The sequence below is a fragment of the Mercenaria mercenaria genome, chromosome 2 (genome assembly GCF_021730395.1).
Source record: "Mercenaria mercenaria strain notata chromosome 2, MADL_Memer_1, whole genome shotgun sequence".
Taxonomy (NCBI): domain Eukaryota; kingdom Metazoa; phylum Mollusca; class Bivalvia; order Venerida; family Veneridae; genus Mercenaria; species Mercenaria mercenaria.
Window position 1 is genome coordinate 24,823,875 of NC_069362.1, and position 17,550 is coordinate 24,841,424.

At 36.6% G+C, this 17,550-nt stretch overlaps 1 protein-coding gene across 1 annotated transcript; it reads right to left on the reverse strand.

The window, feature by feature from the left end:
• Positions 1–3,417: 3,417 nt before the first annotated feature.
• LOC123563535 (diphthine methyltransferase-like) lies at positions 3,418–15,844 on the reverse strand. Its single transcript, XM_053532836.1, has 6 exons — positions 15,502–15,844; positions 14,604–14,761; positions 11,413–11,485; positions 7,437–7,502; positions 5,414–5,577; positions 3,418–3,620 (listed from the first exon to the last, which is right to left on the reverse strand). The coding sequence occupies exons 1-6, from the start codon at positions 15,696–15,698 to the stop codon at positions 3,424–3,426; spliced, it is 855 nt and encodes a 284-aa protein (XP_053388811.1). The 5' UTR covers positions 15,699–15,844; the 3' UTR covers positions 3,418–3,423.
• Positions 15,845–17,550: the final 1,706 nt, after the last annotated feature.

Here is a 17,550-nt window from a genome sequence, read left to right on the forward strand (position 1 = left end):
CCCCTGTGACCTTGACCATTGATGGAGTGACCTCAAAGACATTAAGGGTCATCTACTCTGTAAGTCCTTTCACCCTATGAAGTTTTAAGGTTCTAGGTCAAATAGTTCTCAAGCTATTGACCGAAAATGGATTTCCATGTTCTGTCCAATGTGACCTTGACCTTGAATAGAGTGACCACAAAATCATGATGGGTCATCTACTCTGCATGTCCATTCATCCTATGAAGTTTCAACATTCTGGGTCAAGTGGTTCTCCTGTTATTGATCGGAAATGGTTTTCCATGTTCCGGCCCCTGTGTCCTTGACCTTTAATAAAGTGACCACAAAAACAATAGGGGTCATCTACTCTGCATGAACAATCATCCTATGAAGTTTCGACATTCTGAGTCAAGTGGTTCTCGAGTTATTGATCGGAAATGGTTTTCCATGTTCAGGCCCGTGACCTTGACCTTTGATGGAGTGACCCCAAAAACAATAGCTGTCTACTCCATTAGCCCTACCTTCTATGAAGTTTGAAGGTTCTAGGTCAAACGGTTCTAAGTTATTGCCCGGAAATGAGGTGTGAAGTACGGATGGACGGACAGGGCAAAAACAATGTCTCCCCCAGTGGAGAGGGGGGGAGACATAATTTTAATCACTAAAACCTTCAAAGGTTTGTATCTAAAAAGTAACAATAGAGTCATGATGACCCTGGATCAACCCTGAGTAATATGAGCTACATGTTTCAAATGTCAAACTGATGATAAAATATTAAGAAAGTCAGTAGGTCACATTCACGGTCAATGAAATTCAGTTTTACGATTTGTGTGCAGAACTGTGTATGTCATCTAAATTTCAAGGCTGTATCTTAAAAAACAAGAAAGTAGGTCAGTAGGTCAAGGTCACAGTCAAGTGACATCATATTACTTGTGGTCATCAGGTAATTAATACTTATTATAATTAAACAGTCTTGGAAATAGGATCAGATGATTTTATAAGTATTTTTCCTATATAACTCACATAATAAGTAAGTGACCCCGTGGGCCTCTTTTCACCCCAGGGGCATAATTTGAACAATTTTGGTAGAGGACTACTAGACAATGCATCATACCAAATATCAAAAGCCTAGGTCGTATGGTTTCAGACAAGAAGATTTTTAAAGCTTTTTCCTATATAAGCTAGTCTATATAAAAGTTGGGACCCCCAGGGCAGGGTCTCTTTTCATCCAAGGAGTACAATTTGAACAATTTTGGTTGAGGACCAGAAGACAATGCTACCAACCAAATATCAAAGGTCTAAGTGTTGTGGTTTCAAACAAGAAGATTTTTAAACTTTTTTCCTATATAAGTCTATGTAAAACTTGGGACCACGGGGCGGGGCCATATTTGACTCTAGGGGGATAATTTGAACAATCTTGGTAGAGGACCACTAGATGATGCTACACAAAATATCAAATCCCTAGGCCATGTGGTTTTGTACAAGAAGATTTTCAAAGTTTTCCCTATATAAGTCTATATAAACCATGTGACCCCCGGGGCGGGGCCATATTTGACCCTAGGGGGATAATTTGAACAATCTTGGTAGAGGACCACTAGATGATACTGCATACAAAATATCAAAGCCCTAGGCCATGTGGTTTTGTACAAGAAGATTTTCAAAGTTTTCCCCATGTAAGTCTATATAAACCATGTGACCCCCAGGGCGGGTCCATATTTGACCCTAGGGGGATAATTTGAACAACTTTGGTAGAGGACCACTAGATGATGCTACACACCAGATATCAAAGCCCTAGGCCCACACACCAGATATCAAAGCCCTAGGCCCTGTGGTTTTGGACAGGAAGATTTTTAAAGTTTTTTCTGTTGCCATGGCAACCAGAGTTCTTCATGGAATTCAATTCTTTGAAAAATTTTGAAAGGGGGCCATCCAAGGATCATTCCTGTGAAGTTTGGTGTAATTCTGCCCAGGGGTTTTCAAGTTTTTCTTTAGAAAATTTTGACAGACGGACGACGCACGACACATTGAGCGGTCAGAAAAGCTCACCATGAGCCTTTGGCTCAGGTAAGCTAAAAAAAAAAAGCCCTATAATTCTAGGAAAGTCTTAAATCCTTAGAGATAACACAACTGGTAGACTAGCTCCTAGACTATGATATATCTTTTTACTTTTTTATGATTGAATGTAGTGAACTCAGCCAGTCTATATCCTATGTCCAATATCACAATATAATTTCAACATCAGTCCCGTGTGAAAATCTCTAAAATAGACTGGCTTTTGTCTCTATGAAATTGAGTTTGTCAAAAAAGGGAAAAATATAGAAACATAGTTATTATCAGTCTAGTGGCTAGTCTACAAAACTGGCTGTGGAGCTCAGGTATTGATTACCTAAAGATGGGTCACAAACTGCAATGAAATATCTTGCCAATGATCTCCGAGATACAGCTTGCCATGATGTATTTAGCTATTGTTTAAACGTCTGCTTTGTGTGAAGAAACCTTTTAGCTCATAAATGGTAGTTATACACATCATAATAAAAAAAAAATGCCATAGCTCTCACTTAACCATTCTGATGAAATCCTTTAATACCCACATACTGGTAAAATGATGCATAACAGAGTGGTGTTTTTATCCATCTATTTCTAGACTCTCCAGTCAGAAAGTAAAATGGCTACAGCTTTCAAACTTTACAGAATGACAGCCCCACTTTAAATAAATTATCATAGGTACATCTTCCAAATTAAAACAATAAGTACTACTTGCAAAAGATCCCTATCAATTTTGGAGTCTGTGGCTCAAAGTTTAATATCACACGGACCCAACTTAATTTTTTTTTTATTTTAACAACTCTACATCAAAAAGTATAATTGTTATAGCTTTCAAAGTTTACAGAGTGGCTTAAGCACCACTTGAGGATGACCCATATCTTGTTTTTTCAAGTCAATAGGTCAAGGCCACAGTAAAGTAAAGACTGAAAAGTATGAAGGGTGTTCAAACAATAGCCAGATCTCTAATATCTTTATTTCTGGACCCATTTTCCTAAAATTTAAAAATACATTTTATGACAGATATGAACATATTAAATGCCAGTATTTAAATTACACATTTCAGAAAATACACAATATATATTTATTGTCTCCTAGGCAACGTCACTACCTCAAAAGCAGCCCAATGTCATGGTGTTGTCATATCACACACAATCAATGCAACTCTTTATTTCACACCTATATTTATTTAACCAACAGGAAGCTTTTTTTAACACTGGATTATGAAATGTGTTCTGTATATCCAATAATTTGCTAACCATAACTGTTTTACAAAGAACAAAGAATGGCTTAATGAGGACATCAGAAGTTATTCTGAAGAAACCGAAATTTGTTACAACCATGTTTATTACAAGGGATGTTTATTTGTTTACTGCGTAATAAAGAACTAAAGAAACATCAACTTTATCTGTCTTTATTAGTATCTTTGTATGTCCATAATTTCAGTGTATGGTCATAAAAGGAGCAAGTTCCAATGACATAATCAACAGGTGAAGAGCCAGACTGTGAGGATGTATTCTTGTTTGAAATTCGGCACCAGTCTGCTCCATATGCTATAGACTGGTGCTCTGTATAGTTCAAAACAACTGACAGTTCCGTCCCTGAAATAACACAAAACACATTTTACTTAAGTCTCGTACAAGCTGCAAAAGAAATACACATCTGAAGAATAGTTAATGTTAAACTAGAAAATGCTTTTGTAAAAAAGCGCATGTCTCCCCCAATGCAAAGTCCTATAGGCAAGAAGTCAATAGGGGTCAGGAGCGAAAGTCGAAGAGACACTGATGGTTGGCTGCAATAGGGATCATCTACTTGGCATGTCCAGTCATCCCGCTAAATTTCAACACTCTTGGCCTAGTGGTTCTCAAGTCACTGTTCAGGCTCCTGTGACCTTGACCTTTGATCAAGTGACCTCAAAATAAATAGGGGTCATCTACTCTGCATGTCCAATCATCCTTTTAAGTTTCAACATTGTAGGTCAAGTGGTTCTTAAGTTATTTCCAAAAAATGATTTTAAATGAACAGGCCACTGTGACCTTGACCTTTGACGGAGTGACCCCAAAATCAATAGGGGTCATCTACTCTTCATGACCAATCATCCTATGAAGTTTCAACATTCTGGGTCAAGTGGTTCTCTAGTTATTGATCGGAAATGTTTTTCAATGTTCAGGCCCCTGTGACCTTGACCTTTCATAGAGTGACCCCAAAATCGTAAGGGGTCATCTTCTCTGCATGACCAACCATCCTATTTAGTTTCAACATTCTGGGTCAAGTGGTCTCAAGTTACTGACTGGAAATGGTTTTCCATGTTCAGGCCCCTGTGGCCTTGACCTTTAATGGAATGACCCAAAATCGAAGGGTCATCTACTTTGCATGACAACATCCTATTGAAGTTTCAACATTCTGGGTCAAGAGGTTCTCTAGTTATGCTCGGAAATGATTTTCAATGTTCAGGCCCCTGTGGCCTTGACCTTTGATGGAGTGACCCCAAAATCAATAGGGGTCATCTACTTTCATGACCAATCATCCTATGAAGTTTCAACATTCTGGGTCAAGTGGTTCTCTAGTTATTGATCGGAAATGGTTTTCCATGTTCAGGCCCCTGTGACCTTGACCTTTGATGGAGTGACCCCAAAATCAATAGGGGTCATCTACTCTTCATGACCAATCATCCTATGAAGTTTCAACATTCTGGGTCAAGTGGTTCTCTAGTTATTGATCGGAAATGGTTTTCAATGTTCAGGCCCCTGTGACCTTGACCTTTGACGGAGTGACCCCAAAATCAATAGGGGTCATCTACTCTTCATGCCAATCATCCTATGAAGTTTCAACATTCTGGGTCAAGTGGTTCTCTAGTTATTGATCAGAAATGGTTTTCAATGTTCAGGCCCCTGTGACCTTGACCTTTGACGGAGTTACCCCAAAAACAATAGGGGTCATCTACTCCAGCAGCCCTACAACCCTATAAGTTTAAGGTTCTAGGTCAAATGGTTCTCAGTTATTGATCGGAAATGAAGTGTTGACGTATGGACGACGGGCGACAGGCAAAAACTGTGCTCTGGGGGACCATAAATCTAGACTTTTAAAGATAGTACCCCAAAATCATATACATTGTCACCAGGATAGATTCAAATTTATGAAACCTATAGCAATTCAATGTAATTTGTGTAATTAAATATTTTAGCTGCTTAAATCTCATGTCTATTTGTGTTTGTCCCTTCAAGTAAAATTTTCATCCTGGTTTTAAATTACATGACCCTTTTAAGGTATTTTAAACAGAAAGAAGGTTCAAAGGTCCATAATCCTAAAAAAATCAACTGCAAAACCTTATATATTCTATGTGTGCATTTCCAAAGATGTTTTGTAAAAAAATGAAAATGAGTTAACAACCGACCTGAAGTGTTTACAATATGGAAACCATTGTACATTGTAGCTGTGAGGATATATTCTGAACTAGCTGGTTCCCACTTTATCCGCCACACACCACCACCAAGACCCAGCTCTCTCACTGGCTGCTTCATATTGCGACTGTCCCATAGTAATATGTTCTCATCATAACTGAAAAATGAAGAATTAATTAAATAAAAAAAGACAGTCATAGTGGCCCTAAGCTGCTCACCTGACCTTGACTGTTTGACCTTAAATACAGATATGCCACACTGAATCATAAATGATAAGAACCGTGTTTAGTAAAATCTAGCAGCCCTTAAAGGGGCCAAGTGCCACATTTGGGAGAGGATCTTATATCTATGCTACAGACCAGTTTTGATGAAGATCCACCAAGCAGTTCATGAGTATTTTTAGCTTTAGCGCCTTACATGAACAAAACGCCCAGATTTAAACAAACTTGAGAGACAGCATTAAAACAGTTGAAAGTTTTATGCAGATCCAGTAAGCAGTTCATGAAAAAAAATTAGTATTTTAATTTTTAGCTCTATCTGCCCCTCAAGGGGCCTAGCAATGCCATTTGAACAATATGGGAGAGGACCTTATAATGATGCTTGATGAAGATCTGTGAAGTGGTTCATGAGATTTTTCTAAAAGGGGTCAAGCAGAACTATTTGAACAAAACTGAGGGAGGACCCTGCCAGGCTACATCATACCAAGTTTGGTGTAATTCTGACCAGTAGTTTTACAGGAGAAAATGATTATGTGAACTGTGGACGATGGACACCGCACCATCCATTTATAGAAATAATAATAAAAATATGGTGAAAAGAAGTTAATTTATATAGACCAAATCAAAACATAATAATAAAAAGAGCCATTTGCCCCCAATCTGACTAAAGTACTTGATCTTCTAAACGAAGATCTGAGAACGACCCATTCACATTCGTCTTCTGTATATTTTGGATTTCCAGTATTGCTATTTCTATTTTCACAAATCTATTTTTATTTAAACCAATCAGACAACTTGTTCGAATGTCAGAGTAAGAAAAATTTGCAGTCAATCCAGGGCTCGAACCCGGGACCTCTCGCTTACAGAGCAAGTGCCCTACCGACTGAGCTAACCGGCTATCTAACATCTTTCAACATAAAAATTGTAGATATCAAAAACCAAGGCTTTTTAAAGCTTGCAGAATGTTGTAAGTTATCTTTTGATTGGCCAGCGGAAGGGTCGTCAGAACGAGGCTATCAATAGCTCGTTGTCAGATCCTATGCGTAGCGTAATAGGATATGTATTTTAGTCAGATTGCATTTGCCCCCACACCAATGATGACCTGTTGGAGGCAACCTGGTAGTAATTTTGTATCCAGTGACATTAACCTTACAAACAGCCGAAGCCATCTACTGACTACAGGCAATAATCCTTTCACTATCAAGGTCACTGTAACAATGACCTTCGACTTAATACCACCAAAACAACAAAGGTCATCTAATGACAACAGGCAAGCATCCTATAGGGTTTGACCACAGTAGGCCTAAGCATTCTCTAGTTACTGATTAACCCTTAGCCTGCTGGTGGCAAGTGATTCTGCCTTTGCCACCTGTGCAGACCAAGATCAGCCTGCACATCCGTGCAGTCTGATCATGGTCTGCACTGTTCGCTATACAGTCAGTAAATTTTTAGTAAACACCCCTTTAAATGATAAATGGTACTGCCCAAATTGGAAGATGGACCAGTCCATTATAGAAATATAGCAGGGTAAGTGTTAATAGCGACAATATGGTTTACAGAACAACAGTCATACCAATGAGCAAAACAATATAACACCTGTTCTTTACAGTGAGGGTGCTGAGTTATGCAAATAAATTCATTGATCTGAAAATAAACTGTAACAAATGACTAGAATAAGTCTTATTCAAATTGTTGAATAGATGTGCATTGTGATACATTCCTGTAAGTTTGAGCTATATAGATCTCATGAAGACTGGGGTGATATCCAAAAAAAGAAAGGAGAGACTGACAAAGTTACCTTCCTGTTGCAAGCTGATATTCATGTACTGGGCTACTCTGTACACTGCATACACCCATAGAATGCCTTCAAACATAAATGTTGCTTTGTAATACTAGTATATTGTAAATGAAATGCAATTTGAAGCTATTAAGTATTCTGCAATGCTGTAATTACATATACAGGTTGAATGTCAATCAATAAAACATGTAAGACATATCAGTATGTTAATGAAAATAAGTGAGGTATACATTACATAATAGTTTTACATTTAACATCAACACAATAAAGCATATTAAAATACAAAACTCAAATAATATCAAGATTTGTCTTAATTTATCAAGTTCTCTTTTAATTTATGTTTCAAATAGCAATGAAAGATGATTTATTTCCTAGGAAGAAACAGGAATTGATGACAAAAACTTCTTACAGGCACTGCAATTTTTAAAAGACTCTACTGATTGCGCAGACTAATTGTCAACTTTCTCAATTTCGACTATTTCAAAGGCATAACTCCAGAACAACAAATTCTATCCAGCCAGCCATAACACGAGAGAGACTTGGAGGAACCAGTTGGTTATCAAGCTTAGCCCAGATAATATATCCATAAATATTATGACCAAGTATGGTGAACACTGGACACAAACTACATAAATTGGAGGGCAGACACTGTCAATTTTCACAATCTTTCATAATTCAAGGGCCATAAGTTTTTGGGACAATTTAGTTGGTTATCAAACTTACCGGTAGTCAAGATATAAAACCCATAAACATTGTGACGTAGTTTGGTGAACATTAGAAATGAACTACTTAAGTTAAAGAAGGAGTTATCAGTTGTTCATCCACCACAGGTAATTACTTTGACCTAGTGACCTAGTTTTTGACCTCTGGTAATCCTGTTTTGAATCTAGATTTTACAGAGACATACAATCTGATAAAAGTTTTATGAAGGACAAACAGAAAGTGAGGCCTCTAGATTGTTAACAAAGTTTTCTATTTCTTGATATTGTGACCTAGTTTTGGAACCTAGATGACCCAGTTTCAAATTTAGTTTCAAATTATATTGTGGGTAATGTTTTGAAAAGATTTAAGTTGAAGTTTCTGACAAGAATATTTTATACATGAAGGGAAATGTGACCAAACCCTCTAGAGGATGTTTTTTAAAGAATCAAATTATTTGAACAATACTGCTCAAGGGTCATCTAAGGAGCATTTCTGTCAAATTATTTTGAAATCTAGTAATTGGTTTCTCAGAAGATCATCAAATGATTACTTTTCCATTGCCATGGTGATCAGAGTTCAGCATGGAATAAAATTCTTTAAATAACTTTGGTAGATTACAATCCAAGGAACATCCACACCAAGTTTCACCAATTTCCACCTTATGTTTCAGCAGAGACGTCATTCCACCGTATGTTTCGGCGGAGATGTCATTTGAAGGTGTAGACAAACATATGTACATTAGATGAGTTGCCTGTCCTGTCTGGAAGGTTTTTCAATTCCTCTTTTGCCATTTAAAACTTTCCTATACACAGTTTTCATTCAGTTCTCTTCAATTAAGTCAAAGTTATAGTCAGAAATTTTCAAAACAAGTGAACAAATCAAAACAAATGGTGAACATTTTGCAATTAAAAGTATTAAAGATTTTCAATGCGAAAAAAAAAATCTACACCAGTTATATCAACTTCAGTTTTATGTGAAATTCCATTGCATTTGTTTCAGAGTTTTGGAACTAGATGTGTAAATGTAAATAGGGAAATGATTAAGTCAAATGAAAGTCAAAGTTGTGAAACCATGTATGTGCATTTGCCTCACAAGCCTGTTTAAAAGTTCCAAAATAACATTTGTAAAGGTTATAGAGACAGTCAAGGAAATCTTGGGATGGACAGAAATGGACATTTTCTAACAGTAAAAAGGAAATAGTTTTGTCAATAGAAAAATCAGAGTATTTGACAAGTGTGTTAACTTGTTTTATGATCCTTGAGACCATACATGTGATCTCCCGCGCGGGAGGGTCAAAATCCCGATTTTTTCACCTTGCCTCCTGTCTCCCGACCAAAACCATTTTTCTCCCGCTTTTCAAAAAAAAAAAAAAATGACTGGGTTGATAATTACCGAGGAGTGCCAAACATGTTTACACGGTAAATCAAAGTGTCACGGACTGTTGTGTATTATACTTGTTTGACACACATATAGCTGGAAGAAAGAGTTGTTTTTCACAGGTGAATTATTAATTGTTTGTTTTGATAAGGGATTAGACAAGCATGGCCTTTTCCACCTGTTTCACGGGGCCGAATATCTGCCCATTCCCAATGCCAATTAAGCTCCAATTTTTACCAGTTTGAAGCAAAAAACTCCCAGTCATAAGAAATAATTCCCAACAGAAATGAATTTTGATTATTCAAAGAAAAATTTTGCTCGGTAAAATCACATAAATAATTGTTGGAAAAACCAACCCATTACTATTTTTAGAACAGGAGTGTTGTTTCCCTTTACAGAGTTACGTCATTTTCTTCCAATGTTTACCAAATTAATTTGCTACTAAATTGGACTTATTTCATTGAAAATTGGATGAAAACACACACTCATTTATTTGATAACATCAATCTACATTATTTTGGTAAGGGTAAATACATGTTGATGCATTTCTGTTTTCTATTTTTATACGAAAGTGGGTGGGGTTAGGAATTTACATAATATATGAGTTGTATTCAGACCAATTTAGAGCTTCGTTTTTTTTAAGTCCTCGAGTAGAATAATGTTAATGCATCTTCACCTTCATTTCAGACCTAAATTGAGACTTTGTTTCTACAAATTTAATCTGTTAAGAAAGTTTAAAGTTAGAACAAAAGGGAGCTTCTGTAAGATAGCATGCTCGACTTTTCTGTGATTGACTCTGAATTAAAGCTTTGCCAGTAAAAGGGGCATAATAGGCAATAGCTTTGTATGTAACAGAGATATTAGACATTATATAAAACTTTAACAAAAAAATGAAGTTAAAAAGTGGCATAACTCTGTCAAAATTCAAATCAAGAGTTATGAGGATTGTTTCTTCTGGTGTAGACTTAGAGTGTATATCAAAATCCCCTTGATCAAAATCCCCTCCACTGAAAAATGACTGGGTGTTACAAAATCCCCTTCATACTTTTGCAGGGGGTATCATAATCCCCTCTGTGATTTTCATTATAGATATATAGATATCAGTGCTCCAAATTATATTATGTTTGCTAAATGCATTGTATTTACGTGTTTTATGCAATAGACTTTTAAATTGTATATAGATGTATTTGAACTTAATGAAATCAGTAAAAATCACAGAGGGGATTATGATACCCCCTGCAAAAGTATGAAGGGGATTTTGTAACACCCTGTCATTTTTCAGCGAAGGGGATTTTGATCAAGGGGATTTTGATTGTCTCCCGTAGACTTATATACATTATTGTGTGGCCAAAAATGTTGGATTTTGCCTCTAAGTTATGTGTCCGCGCTTAATTTATGTCGATAAAAAACCTCCAGTTTTGAGACCCCAACTCCAGCTGAAAAATGGCAAACCTCCAGTTTTGGGATTCTGAACTTATCACATGTATGCTTGAGACAAATATTTTAAGTTTCATTACAATGATTATTGGTTTCAGAGATTTTCAAGGAAAATTAATCAGGTTGAGACAGAACATTTTCCAAGTGCAAAAGAAAAGGGAAAAATATTGGAATGTGTGAACTTGCCTAATCATCTTACAAGCCTCTTTTAAGTTTCTGAATAATATTTCTATCTATTCCAGAGGTATTCGGGGAAAACAATTTGAGACAATTGGGACAGAAAGAAGACATTTTTAGATAGCCCCCACAAACCTTGTCTGGTGAGGGCAAAACGATTGAGAAGCTAGTCAGTGATTGAACTAATAATTCCTGCCCTAGTTGGATGTCCTATTGTATTCTATTTTCAAACTGGCAAAAAAATAAACATCAGAATGATTTGCAGATTTATCATGGAACATACCTTTTACTGGTTAATGTTGGACAGTGTGTACCCACTCTCAGATCCCATACCTTTAGTTTACAATCATCTCCACCTGTAACAAAAATACAGCGTTAGTTTGAAGATCATACATCAGTTTTCTGCAGTATAATAAAAATTAGCCAAGCTTTTCAAAAATATTGTACACAAGTCAATGGTATGTAATGAAAATGCATGGACTGCATATAAAAGGTTTATAAAAAACATTTGAAAACTCAGCAGCACTCTTCTGGTCCTTTGAAATAAAAATATTTGTCGTATTTTTGCAACTGCCAGCAGAAAAGTGAAAAAAAAATATTTTTTTTAAATTAAGCAAAAATTGGAGAGTTATATGCCTAGTCCATTATCATAAATTCTATGTGGTTCTAGCACTAATTCTTGTAAACAAGAGGATCATGATGACCCTAAATCGCTCACCTGAGTAATATGAGCCACATGTTTCAAATGGCAAACTGATGCTAAAATATTTGAAAGTAGGTCAGTAGGTCACATTCATGGTCACTGAAAGTCAGTTTTAAGATTGGTATGCAAAACTGTACAGGTCATTCAAATTTCAAGGCTGTACCTCAAACAAGAGGGCCATGAAGGCCCTGTATGCTCACCTGACCTAATGACCTAAAGATCATCAAGAAAGTTTCATTAAGATATGGTCATAAATGTGGCCTCTAAAGTGTTAACTAACTTTTCCTTTGATCTGACCCAGTGACCTTGTCTTTGACCCCACATGACCCAGATTCGAACTTGACCTAAAGATCATCAAGATTAACATTCCGACTAAGTTTCATGAAGATACAGTCATAAATGTGGCCTCTAGAGTATTAACAAGCTTTTCCTTTGATTTGACCTGGTGACCTAGTTTTTGACCCCACCTGACCTTGATTTGAACTTGACCTATAGATCATCAAGATTAACATTCTGACCAATTTTTATTAAGATATGGTCATAAATGTGGCCTCTAAAGTGTTAACTAACTTTTCCTTTGATTTGACCCAGTGACCTTGTCTTTGACCCCACATGACCCAGATACGAACTTGACCTAAAGATCATCAAGATTAACATTCCGACTAAGTTTCATGAAGATACAGTCATAAATGTGGCCTCTAGAGTGTTAACCAGCTTTTCCTTTGATTTGACCTGGTGACCTAGTTTTTGACCCTACATGACCCAGATTCAAACTGGATTTTGAGATCATCATGATTAACATTCTGAATAAGATTCATGAAGATATAGTCATAAATGTGGCCTATACAGTGTTAACAAGCTTTTCCTTTGATTTGACCTGGTGACCTAGTTTCTGACCCCAGATGACCCAATATTGAACTTGTACAAGATTTTCTTGAGGGTAAGATTCTGACCAAGTTTCATTAAGATTGGGCCAAAATTGTGACCTCTACAGTGTTAACAAGCTTTTCCTTTGACTTGACCCGGTGACCTAGTTTTTGACCCCAGATGACCAAATATCAAACTCATCCAAGATTTTATTGAGGGTAACATTCTGACCAAGTTTCATTAAGATTGGGCCAAATTTGTGACCTCTAGAGTGTTAACAAGCTTTTCCTTTGATTTGACCTGGTTACCTTGTTTTTGACCCCAGATGACCCAATATTGACCTCGTCTAAGATTTTATTGAGGGTAACATTCTGACCAAGTTTCATTAAGATTGGGTCAAAATTGTGACCTCTAGAGAGTTAACAAGCTTTTCCATTGACTTGACCCGGTGACCTATTTTTTGATCCCAGATGACCCGATATCAAACTTATTCAAGATTTTATTGAGGGTAACATTCTGACCAAATTTCATTAAGATTGGGCCAAAATTGTGACCTTTAGAATAGAGTGTTAACAAGCTTTTCTTTTGATTTGACCTGGTGACCTAGTTTTTGACCCCAGATGACCCAATATCGAACTCGTCCAAGATTTTATTGAGGGTAACATTCTGACCAAGTTTCATTAAGATTAGGCCAAAATTGTGACCTCTAGAGTGTTAACAGTCAAATTGTTGACGACGACGGATGGACGACTGACGACGATGGACACAGGGCGATCACTATAGCTCACCTTGAGCACTTCGTGCTCAGGTGAGCTAAAAACACATATTATACTTTCAATACTCTATGAAATTGAAATAAAATTATCACATCAATATAGCGTTGGAAGGAAAACACTAAAACTCCTTTTTAAGAGTACTTATACCACTCAAAGCAACAATCAAAACAGTGCCATTTTAACTGAAGGTTCTGCATTATCATCCACAAGTATTGCTGATACTAAAAAGTTGTATCCTTAATTCCTCAATAAAATTCTTCACAAGAAATTGATAACTTCCATCCATGAAATAGATGAGATCAAAAAAAGACTATACACATATATTCTTACAGTGAAATTGTCACAGACAAGATCTGCCCTACCAAAATGCAACAGAAATCTCCCGGAACATCAGAGACTCTTCCTGTTTCCCTGCAGAGTTGCAAATTCTTTCCATAATAGTATGTATAGAGCTGTTAACTACGAAGTCATGAAAGATATACAATGTGCAAAAAAAAATTCTACAGTAAGCTAATAGGGTAACATTTGGTGGATGGCTAATGTTGAGTTGTTATAAAACGCAGTTTTTGATTTTTTGTTTTGGGTTTAACGCCGTTTTTCAACAGTATTTCAGTTATGTAACGTCGGGCAGTCAACTTAACCAGTGTTCCTGGATTCTGTTCCAGTACAAACCTGTTCTCCGCAAGTAACTGCCAACTTCCCCACTTGAATCAGAGGTGGAGGACGAATGTTATCAGACACAATGTCTTTTACCAAATCGACACGGAGAACATATGCCTCGCCCAGGGATAGAACACATGACCCTGCGATCTGTAGATCTGTATTCTCCCTATTGAGTTAAGCCAGCGGGCTATGAAACACAATTAGAAAGGTATTTGGGGCTCAGACAAGCTAATTGCTGCCCACAGAAATAGAACTGTTGTTTTTCCTTTCTTACATTTTATAACCATGGTATGGCATGAACAAACTAAAAATTGTCTCTGTCTGGTGGCATTTCTTAAACATTGTTATATGTTTTATTGACTGTACGCTTTGTTCAAAGTATGATATAAAAGGTAGAGGTTCTTTCTAGGGACCATAGTTGCTCACCTGACCTGTGGTAATTAGCTAATCTTAATTCTGTCTTACCTGAATAAACAATGTCTGTATTCCATTGGTCGAAGGCAGAAATCCATGCTTCAAAGTCATGAGCCTTCCAGGAAACCAGCTCCTTCAGACAACTGTCACATAACTGGTGTACATGTAGGCAACCTTTAGAGTCTGAACTCACTATTCTGGGTGCATCCCTATATAGAAAACATTTAGCTTTCTTTTCTTTGTTAGGAAAACCTGAAATATTCTAAGCAATTCTGACTAGCTATCAATTTCCACACATGAAAGAAGACTGTAGTTTGTAACAGTTTTAGTCTGTATAATTCATTTTTTTCAACATTTTCTTGGATTCCTGTATTTGGTACCGGTACTAGCTTAGTCCAATCATAAAGTGGAACATTCTTCTTGCCCAGGGAAAAAGCAAAATGACCTCTGTATTGACAGTGTTGTGCTCACTGTACGGAGCTGACTTGCAGGCAAAACCTGGGACAACAATTGAAATATCATTTTAAAAGAAATAACAGACAGTTGTCTTTGTTTTTTTGTTTAAAGTCAACAGTATTTCATTTGTTCTCCACAAGTAACTGCCAACTTCCCCATATGAATCAGATATGGAGGATGAACAATTTCAGGCACAATGTTCTTTTTCAAATCGTCACGGACAACATAAGCCTCACCTGAGGATTGAACTAATTCCTATGCCATCAGAGTTCTTCACTCTCTTTATTGCGCTAAGTGGGCAGGTTTACAGATAGTAGTTATAGGATATGTCAGCTCCTGTGTTTTTCCTTAAAATATATTCATTTTTCAACACTAGAAGACAGTTATTTTCCTTTAATAACAAACTATTGCAGGCACAAAACAGCCTGTGAACATTTTAATTGAAAGTTTACTAGACTGTCACAAACCTATACAGTAGATGTGGATTTTATACCTTGAACTTAACATATTATCCCATTCTAAAGACAATCCCAAGCATTCTGTGTCTAGTTGCTCTTCTGTTACCATGACAACTGTGCTGTCCTCTTTTACAACAAAAACTTTCAATTGACCAACTGAATTCACAACAGCAAAACAAGGCCTTCCCAGCAGAACCTGGTATGACCACTTTATATCTAGAATTCCTGGCATATCTAGACTGGTACAAAGTTGTAGCTGTGGACTATCAGACTGGTTGTGCAGTTGATACAGGTACAGACAGCCAATTCTCACTTGCGAATTCTGTTCAGAATTTTCATCCTACAGAAAAAAGAAATTCCAAGCATAAAAGTTAACTCAAAATATTAAGTAAAACATGGTTCTAACTTGGACATACACTCTACAAATACACAAGAAAATAATGAAGGACTTCACTCTTACTTTTCATTTTGTTACAATTTTGTCAGAAAGAAAACAAGAGGGTCATTAACCCTAAAGCGCTCACCTGTGTACAAGGCTTCAAGTGTGCTTATATAAGTACAGAGTGAGGTTTCTTCTATGTTAACCTATATTACATGCATGTCACAGTGCTCCAGCTAGAATTAAAAAAGGGCAGGGTGCTGGCAATGAAAAGGTCTCTTCTGGGGAGGGGGGCGTGCTCCCCACCTCCCTGTCCAAAAAATTGTAACTGGTGCATGCATTAGGTGCATTTTAACATACACTTTAGCCAAGGAATTTTGCATACTTTTGGAATTATATTAGGCACACTTTAGGCATGGTATAAGGCATACTTTGTGCTTTGATAGGCTAGGTTTGTCATCTCTAGTATACTAAGAATGCTGCTGCTCGTATTTTACTTGGCAGTTCCAGAAATTTTTGAAATACAGGCATGAAATGGTGGCCTCTGGTGCATTTTTAGGTTTAAATTTTGAGGTATTGCAGGGGTATGTTACTCTCCTCTTGATTGGATGGTCAGGGGGCTCTCCCCCTAGAACATTTTGAAATACAGGTATGAAATGGTGGCCTCTGGTGCATTTCTGGGTTTTAATTTTGAGAAGAAAAAAATTCTTTTGTCAAAACAGTAGGATGCATCTTTGATGAGTATAGGTCACATCTCAGCCAACTGGGAGGCAAAGGGCCCCTTGGCTCGGCCCTGAATCCGGGCCTTTGTAATTGTTTATTTAATAACAATATCTGTGCGTTAAAGAAATAAAAGCTTGAAATCATTTCTGTTGCTTTAACATTTTGATAACTTTTGTTTAGGCCCATTTTACTTGTAAAATTTCAGAACATATCTTCTCGATCCATGTACTTGATATTTATAAATTTATATGTGTAACATACAGAAGATAAAGTTTAAACGTTCACTTAAATAAATGAAATAAGGCAAAGTTTTTAACTTACAACAGACTAAATGAAAGTTTAGCACTTCTAACAGAACATACGTATTACGGGTATCCAAAATTTTATATCCGGGTATGGTTACACTTTTCTAAAACTCATTTTTAAACAATATTTTTGAAAAATTATTATGATGCAAAGACAGTTTAACAGCATTTTACAGTATCTGACATAAAATTTTACACTGTCCTTACATCTTATATATTAAAATAATTTCAAAGAAATGTTCACGAAAAATCGGCAATTTTATACAGCAGACGACAATCTCTTTCCGATTTCAAAACTTTTAAAATGATCAAGGTAAAAAATTTTCCTATTTAAATTTGATTGTGGTCGATTTTTATCAATTAGATTTAAATGTCTGTTGTCTGGACTTAAGTTTTAATTGTGTATAAACGGACATTTACTGCTGTTACGGTTACCGAAAACCAAGTACAGTTTGACAGGTGGCGCGAAAATGAAGATAATTTTCAGACTGGTTAGATATTGTTTTAACACTAAGCTTCAGTGATTTTAATGCTGGTGTAGCTGACTAAATCGAGCTGATTACAGCAGGTAATTGTTTGCCAATTATGTCAATGCCCCCCGGCGTGCATCACTCGATAAAAAGATGCAATAAAGCAGTTTATTATAACCACGGAGGCAAAAAAGGGAAGGTTGGCTA

Coding starts and splice junctions, on each gene's coding strand:
- LOC123563535 (XM_053532836.1), bottom strand. CDS start 15,698: ATGCCAGGAATTCTAGATATAAAGTGGTCATACCAGGTTCTGCTGGGA. Junction 14,762..15,501: donor GATAATATGTTAAGTTCAAG/GTATAAAATCCA, acceptor TTTTCTATATAG/GGATGCACCCAGAATAGTGA. Junction 3,621..5,413: donor CCATATTGTAAACACTTCAG/GTCGGTTGTTAA, acceptor GTGTTATTTCAG/GGACGGAACTGTCAGTTGTT.